The sequence below is a fragment of the Barbus barbus genome, assembly GCF_936440315.1.
Source record: "Barbus barbus genome assembly, chromosome: 22".
Classification (NCBI taxonomy): domain Eukaryota; kingdom Metazoa; phylum Chordata; class Actinopteri; order Cypriniformes; family Cyprinidae; genus Barbus; species Barbus barbus.
The window spans coordinates 26,722,528-26,733,496 of NC_136750.1; the positions used below are offsets into that span (position 1 = coordinate 26,722,528).

General features: G+C 39.1%; 1 protein-coding gene across 1 annotated transcript; it reads left to right on the forward strand.

Annotated features, from left to right (window-relative positions):
• Nucleotides 1–2,154: 2,154 nt before the first annotated feature.
• Nucleotides 2,155–6,885, forward strand: LOC306888701 (major intrinsically disordered Notch2-binding receptor 1-like; the record flags this gene model as incomplete). The annotated part of the gene is made up of 3 exons (XM_079447115.1): nt 2,155–4,113; nt 5,491–5,679; nt 6,703–6,885. 3 exons carry the CDS (start codon nt 2,155–2,157, stop codon nt 6,883–6,885), a joined length of 2,331 nt encoding a protein of 776 aa, XP_079303241.1.
• Nucleotides 6,886–10,969: the final 4,084 nt, after the last annotated feature.

A 10,969-nucleotide genomic window follows, 5' to 3' on the forward strand; every position in this document is an offset into this window, starting at 1 on the left:
ATCATTGACATGTCTATCAGTATCAATGTCTATCAAAACAAATTACATCAAAAATACATAATGAATTATTATGATTATAACTGTATTGTTGCAATGCGAATTTTTTAATTTTGCTTAGTAGTAGTTGGAAGGAATTTCCCCTTCAAAGATTTTTTCATATTAACATGCAATTTTAAATAACATGAACTTTGTTGTCCCCTGGTGGTCTATATGATGAATTATTTTGAACCAGAGACAATTAAACAAATAAACTTTATAACTCCACAACAAACTTTACAATAGACTTGTACGGTGTGCTGAGGTCATTTTAAAACTAATGTATGCTCACCAATAAAGAACTTTGAGTTTCTGATTAGTCTTTATAGTACAGAAGTGAACGAGCTCCATTACACTTTTAAAAGGTTTGATCACTTTAATGTAACTGTAGGCTATACTAAAACAGAGAGAGAGGAAGTGTGTTACAGTCTGCAAACCTCTCATCATACACTTCAGTACAATACTGAGCAGATGCTGGGGCTGGTTGACTTCTTCACTATTGTTTGCATGTAATTTAGGACAGTCTGTGTGCATCAAGACAAATCTTCAGATGGTACAGGTGGGCTTCCATTTTCATGTTATTTCTTAAGATTTTACAATAAGGTGTCTTTTGTCAACATTAGTTAATGTATTAACTAACATGAACGTGCAATGAACAATACATTTATTACACTATTAATCTTCGTTAATGTTAGTTTTTAAAAATGCAGTTTGTTCATGTTAGTTTACAGTATATTAACTAATGTTAACAAACACAAATTGTGATTTTAATAATGCATTAGTAAATGCTGAAATTAACATTAACTAAGATTAATAAATGCTGTAGATTGTTCATTCTTACTTCATGTTAGCTAAAGTAGTTAATGAACCTTATTGTAAAGTGGTACTGAAATGTCATATGCTTAAAAGTATGTAAATCTTACATTGTCTCAATATATTTAAATGCATGTTTTAATTGAGGTGTGTACATACAAATACATTACTCTTCAATATACAGTATTCAGGAATTGAATATGATTGACATTTTATTTAATGATTTATTATGTAAGTCACTGGTTTGTTTTTAAACATTATTTAATAAAAAAAATATATAAATGGATATATCAAAGCAATTAAATGCAGCTATAACTATTAATTGACTTTTTTTTTTTTTTTACAATTAACCAAATAAATAAAATAAAATGCATAGAAAAGTATAAATAAATAAAAGCATGGATACATTTCATACTACCTTTTGCAGGTTGTTACTAATAATTTTATGTATTTATTTTTATATTTATTGAATAATTATTTTTATTTTATTAACTCATGTATAAGAGATACATTTTAAATATGTTTTTATTAAATAAAATGTATTAATTTATTGTAATATTTTATAATAAATGTATAGGGATTACAATTGAGGTTTCTTCTATGCATTACTTCTATGCAATACTTTTCTTCTGTTCTATGTTTATTGTCCTGCATTAGAACAGACACTAACGTCATGAGTGACTTTCACCACAGCAGCTCCGTGTGCAAACACACCAACAAGAGGATGCAACACTCCTGTCACACATGAAGCAGAACCTATCCATGCCGTTTCTCAAGTGTGGGGCGTTTTGATCAGCTCATGAGGGATGAGAGCCAGGATTCATGGCATCCCTTGAGACTCCAAATGACCTGCTTTTCTGCACTAACCGTCGGATTGACCGCTGCCTGACCACTGACCACTGCTTCACCTACGAGAGTCTCTCAGGTGGGACCCTGATCAGCAGAGATGGACGATTTCACTCCGTCACTAATGGTTTCTGCTCTTTTCAAATACTCCGATCAGTGGCTATATTAAGGCTTTGAATAAGGTCAGCAATGAATAGCTTTGTTCTCAGCACCATATCCCAGTTGCAAGAGGTAACCGCTTGTTTTTTATATTGCACTTTCCTTTCTTGGACTGTTTTAACTTACATAGGATTTATATGCAAAAGTAATTGTTGTGGAAATCCTTCTCTGGCTGACCTGATTTTACAGCTGTGCTCCCTTTTGCAGAGCTGCATGTGCCTTTGACGAAGAGGGAGATGCAAAGGACAGTAGGCTTGAATTTCTGTAGTGTGCATGAGTACAAGCTCAAATCTGATGCAAATGGCTGAAAACCCCGAAGACCCCCTTGTATTGTTGGAGATCCTGGAAGTGTTAGGTGCATGCCATGGGAGTGTGTCATACGTGGATATTTGCGTTTATCTGAGTGGACGCTTCAGCCTGCAGCCGCTTCTAGAATTACGGAGTCTCTTGTACTCCACCGCCTGTAGAGACCCCTGCTTCCCTGCCACCCTCTTCCGAGAGCGACTTCACCCGCCCTGCAGCAACCGGCTCTCAGCGACCGCTGATGTCGTCTCCCTGTTCAACCTCCTCATGCACACCCGCATGGCTCCTACATACACGCAGAACCTTCACTCTCTGACGCCCTGTCAGGTCTGTGGGAAGGGTTTTATGCGTTACAACTGGCCAGCCGCCTTACCCGTCACAGGAGGAGGGACCGCCTCTGAGGACTGTAAATATGAGAACCTCCCTTGTGAAACATTCAGTCATAACACAGAGGCTTTACACGCTCAGACCACCTCGGTGTTGGTCTCTCAGCCTCACTCACGCATGCACAATCGAGACAGCATGCAGAACGAGCATTCTGGGGACGTTTCCATTGACGTGGTCAATCAAGAGGCTGGCAAGCCGCCGGCGACTAATCAGGGATCCCACGTCGCTCATTCCTGCTCCCAGAAGAGGAGTGCCTTTAAAGAAGGGCTCCACAAAATTTCACTCATACCTGTGGAAGGCGACGGCCAATCAGATCAAAGCCCAGATGGACCAAGATCGGATGGTGAGGACCCGCTTTACGTTCCCCAGAAGAACCCTTATCCAGACCCTGCAACATACGCAAACGACCAGCACAACCCAGCATCACATGCGCATAGCCATTACACGACTCATTTGAACTCACCTGAATCGGATGCGCACGTGGCCGACTCGCAATCGTACGATGATGCCTCGAACCCCTACGACCCTCAGACTCAGTGGCATCAGGTGAAGCACGAGAGTTTGGACGAGCTCCAGACATCCACCTACTTCGGCCCTTCGGTCTCCAGCCAAAAGCACCAAAACCCTGCTCTTCAAAACAAAAGCCACAGCTTGGACATAGACAGCAGGGCGGCGGACGAAAGACCTGAGGTGGAAACGACCGGGCTGCAGAAACCCAGATCAGAGCGATCTGTCTTAAAAAAGTCTGCATTACGAAAGACAGGATCTGTTAAACTTAGCATCGACGGATCAAGCTTCGACATTCCCGATTTCGATCCTCGCATCGTCAATTCGGTGCGGGATACCTTCAAGCGACTGAGCGGCATGAGTTTGGACGCATGGTACGATTGGGCACCGAGCATTGAGGGCATGGTTAGCATAGGCACCCAAACGGAGCCTGCAGATCGACGTGCTTTACGAAGCCTCATGCTTGCCGATAAACTCTCCATCGACAACCCTGACATCGGCGAGGATGACATCAGCGCCATCTTCCGTTTTCTAGATGACATTAGCATGTGTGGCTCCATGGCAGTGCTGCCAGGGGAAGGAGGCGGGGCCCAGGAAGGCGGCGGGGCCGGGCTGCCTGAGAGGCGTGAACGTTTGGGAAAGTTACGGCGGTTGTTTCACTCCTTGGAGGCACCTGAGGAGGGCGTGAGATGGGGTGTGGGGCGACTTCTCCAAAGGGTCACGGAGCTGGAGCAACAGCTAGAGCCGATTGCAGAGCTACGTGAGCAGCTGGCCCTCGTGCTCTTCACGCTGAACCGTCTGGAGGAGCGGGAGCAGGTTGCATGCCCACACGTGCATCAAATGCACATACAGCCACAGCTCACACCACGGGCTAGCCTGCAGCAACAGCAGGGGTCCCCGAGGACCAATTTAGTGGCGGAGGGCGTCAACGAGGCAGCGGCGAAACGCAGAAGGCTGTTTGTGCGCAGGACCTCCAGGAGCCACACAGAGAGCAGCGGATCGGAAGCCCCCAGAGAGTTTAGCATCAGCTTCAGCAAGGAGCCACACATACAGTCTTTTAAGGTAACAGGATAAGAAATATATAAAGCGGTGGCCAAAATTTTTAGAACTTTATTTTCGCCAGCTAAAAATGGTTTTAAGGCAGTTATTTCTAACTTTTGCTGTAGTGTGTCAGTGGGAAATATCAGTTTACATTTCCAAACATTAATTTTGCCATTAATTGTACCAATCCAGTTGAGATTTTTGTTTGCACAAGGAGTCTGACAACAGCCAGTGCTCCACACAGAGCTCTGATCTCATCATCATCCAGTTTGTGCCCTAGGTGCACTTGTGCATACCTTTTCAGGCAGCTTTGCAGGTTTCTTGAAGCATCTTGGAGATGTTGCCACAGTTCTTCTGGATTTAGTCTGTCTCAGTTTGTTCTGTTTCTTCATGTCATTCCAGACAGACTGCATGATGATGAGATCAGATCTGGCTATTGTTAGATTCCTTCTGCAAACAAAAATCTCACTGGATTATTACAATTTATGGCAAAATGAATGTTTGGAAATGTAAACTGATATTTCCTACTGACACACTACAGCAAAAGATAGAGATAACTGACTTAAAACCATTTTTAGCTGGTGAAAATACTAGTGTTCTAATAATTTCGGCCACCAATGTAAGTATATAAACATATTTTAAATGTGCTATAAGTGATGCTTCTTCCACATAAAATATCTCTATGACTTGAGAAATCATACTTGTCTTTGTGGCAGAACTAGATTCTGACTGAATTCAGACTAGCATGTTAGCATACTATTCTTATTTCTGCCACATGAAGAAACAGTATGTAACCTAAGAAAAAGTTGTAAGAGTAGTATGCTAGTATGCTATTGTGAACTCAGCTTCTGTAAACAACAAAGTAAGAGTCTGTAGACAAAAAAAACTTGTTGGAAAACTAGCCTATCAGAAATGCTCTCTGCTTGTCAATCATTTTGTGCATTTAGGAAGGGTTTTGAAGAGACAAAAGTTAGCAAAATGGCTGAAATCGCTTATAGCACATTTAAATATTAGGCTCCTTTCCTTCAAAAGATTATCTTCACAAGATTGTCTTGTAAGAATCAGACACTTTTGCTGGTCACAGAGCTTATTATCTGCAATAATCCTGAAGCTAATGGTTTTTGTTGAGGGAACCAGGAAAATGCAGGATAATAACTTTAAGGCTGGCCCAAAAAAATGACGTCATCCCTGCTACACTGTACTGAAGCACAAGATCCTCATTCTTATGAACATGATCAACAGGTTTTATGCAAACTTGTGGATTTCATGCAGCTCGAGCACTGCTGTCATTAAAACAAAAAAAATTCTGTGAATATTTCAATTTAACTTTGTACTTGCAGAAAATAATATTGTATTAATGTAGAATACAGAATTAGAGCATCTTGTTTTGCTTCTCAGTCAGATCATTTAGGTGGAGTGCATAAAAGAGAGGGCTCTGTAGTGCAGGAAGTGACGGGTTTTCACCTCATGCCACCTGAGACCCACAATGCACCACGCCGCACATCTGTTCATAGCACTACCCAGCATGTGACTGAACGCCCCAAAGTGACCTGGAGCCAATCAGACTTAACGCCGCTGGATCTTCAGGTGACACCTCCAAATGTAATGTTTTGAGAGAAAACATTGTCAGCTCATGAATCTGTATTTTTCTACAGGGTATTTTTGCTGGAGTCAAATTGACCTAAACTAGAATATATTTTTTGGTAACACTTTATTTTAAGGTGTCCATAATACAGAGTAATTACCTAGTTATGTACTTAGTAGTAGCCATTGTACTTGCATGAAACAAACATGTACTTACCATGTAACTAAGTTATGGAACAGCCTGTACTTACAGTTTGTAATTATGTAGATGTAAAAGGCAGCTACTGTTACACCAAGTCTGTTACACCGCTACTTATGTACAATGTTGGGAAGGTTACTTTGGAAATGTAATAGGTTACAGATTACAAGTTATCCTACTTAAAATGTAATAAGTAGTGTAACTTTTCAATTACTTTATTAAAGTAATGTAACTGATTACATTTGATTAATTTTTGATTACTTTTCTACATTTCTAATGTTTTCAACTGTTAATCATTTTCAAGCATGTTAAGCAGGCAGGGTTAACCTTACAGTAGTACTCAACACTGATTACTGTCAGACTTCTGAAATCTTTCATCACTTGAATTAAGATTATAATATTTTAATTTTAAAGGAGACATTGGATGAAAAATATCTTCATTTGCATATAAATGTGTCTTAGCAGTTTGTGGACACAACCACCCTACAATGATAGAAATTCACTTTGTGAATGGAATGCTAAATTTCTTCAAATCTGTTCTGATGAAGAAACAAACTCTACTTAATCTTGGATTGCCTGAGGGTGTAAATTTTCAGCAAATTTTCATGTTTGGGTGAACTATTCCTTTAATCTGGGATAATAATACTGGTTATTTTCAAAATCATCATTATTGTTTTTACATAAACATCATTGGGTTCTTTGGGAACCTAATTATTAAATCAATCTTAACAGAACATGAAAGAAAACAGATGATGAAAAAGCGCAAAGCGTATAGTAATGCAGATAAACCAGCACTTTCTCAACAATTTTCTATATACATTTTGCAGGCCCCTGAGTCTTTGGAGTTCTGGACAGACGAGATTTACACGCCAGCCTCCGACACGCTCCTGCGGCGTTCGCATTCGTACACCCGTTGCAGCAGGAACCAGGCGTACCGCATCGCTGCCCTCAGCATCACTGCCACCATCCTCCTCATCCTCATCATCGTCATTCCAGTCAGCACCGTGTAACGCACATGCAGTCGCATGACACGCCTGAGGCTACATTGAATGGTACAATATGTGTTTATTAGATAATATTATCAAGATTTTAATGAACGCATGAATTCTTCATGAACCTAATTCTTGAAGCATGGCAGACTGTCCCAGTTTAAAACCTATGCAAAATAGACTGCATTTCCTGAAACCTTTTTGGAGTTTCCCTACCTTTAGTTTTGTTTGAATTTAAGCAGGTTTTCTGTTAAATGCTTATTCTGCAGTTTATGGCCTCTTTGTTGACGGATATTAGGGAGTTCCCATTAGTCTAATGTAATTCTGCTGAAACCTGAGACGGCATCCACTTGCTCGCGCAGCGGCACACGTTTCTCTCTTCCGCACCTCTGCTCTCTCTCCATTTAAATGCTTGGAAAATCCAATATTAGTTGCAAATTTGCATGCAACTGCCCTTTAAATCTGCTAAATGTCCCCGTATTTGGAGGAAATACTGACGTGCGAGTGATATGAATCTCTTGTTTTCGTTTGATGCATATTCTTCATTACTGGCCTGAATTTGTGGTGAACTCGTTCACTACCAAAATAGTGCTACAAAACGTAATATCCTGCCTCACAAAAGCTTAAAAGAAAAGGAAAACGAGCCTCCAGAGATCCAGAATGGATGCATGATGGTGGATCAATACCGGCACACATTTTCAATTTGCTGAACAACAGCACTAAACTTTTAATGGGCTGTGATGGGACTGAGTGAGAGGGGAGAGACTGAGAGCAAGGAGTGTGTGTCCTCTTTTATTGAGCCTGGAGCTTTCTGAGTCCTACTTCTGTCTGCTGCAGCTGATTAATGAGTGATTTGCTCAGGTAAAATGGTTTCCAATTGGAACTGATGGGATTTTTACATGCAGTTTGATATATGATCACTATTGTAATTCATCTTGAGCTACGCACTACAGAATGAATGATACCTCAATCAATTACTTTTCTAAATGAACAGATTTGCAATCACAGCCCAGTAAGTAATCACCTACAACACAAGCAAAGTGTTGACAGCCGCTCAGAGCAACTTAGCAAACGCATAGTAAGCCTTGGCAATGCTTTCAACAGCTGAATACTGTAATGTGAAGACAATTGAATGAGATGTCCTATTTTAAGGAGGCAATGTTGGAAATGTTTTGACTTGATTTTGATTGACATTTTTTGTGTTCCTCTTGTAGAAATAACCTATGCATTTCATTCCATGATTGTATAAACACATGCATTTCTGGATTGGGATTTTTCCTTTTTCAGGGCACCTTTGACTGTGGAAATATACCTTTGTCTCTTCATAAAGCCGATTTTGGTTATTCAGTGGGATTGTGTCTTGTGTGTCATTTTTTTCCCGCCAGTTAAGCAAGCAAGAAGTTGAATAGGAAGCAGGTGGATCATGACAGTGGTTGGAGTGAGAGGTTTTCTTTAATAATATCATCAATGCTTTTGCACACTGCTGCTTGCTGCTTTTCCCAATGCATTTTTAATATTTCAGAGCACAGCTCTCATAAACGTGTATTATCTATTTATGATCTGTCAGTTCCGTTATTGACGTGAAAGCACTTAACCGCACTTACACACATAGTCTCTCAAGCTCAATTGAGGCTTCCTTCTAATGTAGTTTATCTAAAATCTCCACTGCCCTTTTCTCTCTGCATACATATTGTGAAAGTGATTTGGTTTCATATTTGATGATGCTGCAAAATTCATTATAGAGATCGCTCACGAATTGATTCCAGTGAAACTTTGAAGAGTGAGCTAATTTAATTAGAAAAGCCAGCTTCATATAAAAGATATTAATATGAAGAGACTTATTGAGTGATGATTGTTAGATCATTTCTCATAATTTAATTTCTGCTCATTTGTGTGTGTTGGACTGATGTGTTCATTTAATTAAGGAATTTCTATTAATTCAGCCTATTAGGTATACATTTTCCATTTGTTTTTATTGAAGATATGCACCTCAATGCCATATACCTTGGGAACAACAGTGAACATTGGGATTGTATTATAAGCCAGTCAACTCTTAGAAACCTTAATAAATTATAGTTATTAAATTAATCTGAAGGCCAATTAGGCAAGGCAAGTTTATTTATATAGCACATTTCATACACAGTGGTAATTCAAAGTGCTTTACATAAAAGAAAGTGAAATAGTCATTAAAAATAATAATCACAGCAATAAAAACAGGGAATTCAAAAAATAATATTAAAAAGAAGGAATTTTAAAATTATATAGAAATTGATTTAAAATGAATTTAAAACAGTTAAGAATAGAAAATGATTACATAAAATACAGTGCAGTTTTCAGACGTAACACAGTGCTCATTCAACAAATGCACAGCTAAACAGATGAGTTTTGAGTCTGGATTTAAACGTGGCTAATGTTTTAGCACATCTGATCTCTTCTGGAAGCTGCTTCCAACTGCGGGCAGCATAATAGCTAAAAGCGAACTCCCCTTGTTTTGTGTGAACCCTTGGTGTTTCTAACTTGTTCCTAATGATCTGAGTGGTCTGTTAGGTTTATATTCAGTGAGTATATCTGCAATGTATTTAGGTCCTAGGCCATTGAGAGATTTATAAACGAGTAAAAGTACTTTAAAATCAATCCTAATGTAACTGGAAGCCAGCGTAAGGACCTGAGGACTGGTGTGATATGCTCAGATTTTCTGGTTCTAGTCAGAATCCTGGCAGCAGCGTTCTGGATGAGCTGCAGCTGTCTAATGGTCTTCTTGGGATGGCCGGTGAGGAGACCATTACAGTAATCCACCCTGCTGGTGATAAAGGCATGAACAAGTTTCTCCAAGTCTTGACTGAAACAAAACATCTAATTCTTGCAATGTTTTTGAGATGATAGTATGCTGATTTAGTTACTGCTTTGACATGACTACTGAAACTAAGGTCTGTCTCCAGAATCACCCCAAGATTTTTGACTTGATTTTTAGTTGTTTGACCCCTAGAGTCAAGGTATGCATTCACCTTGAAAACTTAATCTTTGTTTCCAAATGCAATGACTTCAGTTTTCTCCTTGTTTAACTGAAGAAAGTTGGCACATCCAACTGTTAATTTCATCAATGCATTGGCAGAGGGAGTCAATGGGGCTGTAGTCATCTGGTAAATCTGGGTATCATCAGCATAGCTTTTATAGGCAATTTGGTTCTTTCTCATTTTCGGACTTAGTGGGAGCATATACAGGCTAAACAAGAACGGTGCAAGAATTGAGCCTTGTGGGACTCCGCATGGACGTCCACTTACACTTATGCTCTCCTATACTCACATAATAACCTCTCCCTTCTAAGTATGACCTGAACCATTTGAGTGCCATCCCAGAAAGCACGACCCAGTTTTCCAGTCTCTCTAGAATTATGTTATGATCGACAGTGTCAAACGCAGCACTAAGATCTAGTTGTACAAGCACTGAGATTTAAGTAGTTGTTCAGCTGATTAAAAACTACCTTTTCAATAATCTTACCTATGAAAGGAAGATTTGATATTGGTCTATAGTTGCTCAATATGGTGTTATCAAGACTGTGCTTTTTCAGAAGGGGCTTAACAACTGCAGTTTTCAGGGAGTTTGGAAAAGTCTCGGAAAGAAGTGAGGCGTTCACCACTTCTAAGAGATCTGCTTCTAAACAGTTAAGCACACCTTTGAAAAAAGATGTGGGAAGTGAGTCAAGATAGCAGGTTGTCGATTTAAAGTGCTGTACTATTTCTTCCAAAAGTTTGCTATCAATTGCTTTAAAGACAGACATAGTCTTTAATCAATTAGTTGAGGTATTACTGCAGGACGCCAGTATTGTATTTTTATATGGTGATTAAATGTTACATAAAAAGAGAGGATTTATGTAATCTGTTTACAATAATTGATTTGTTGTTAAAATTATTACAATTATTATTTAAATTTATTGCATTTAAAATTTAATTACAACAAATTAATTTCAAATAATTTTTAAATGCACAAAACTTAAAAAAAAAAAAAAAAAAAAAAAAAAAACCCATCGCGACTGTAAAAAAAAAAAAAAATTGGCAAAATGACGAACCTGTTACCTTGGAGACGTAACGCACGCAAGCGCAGTAGC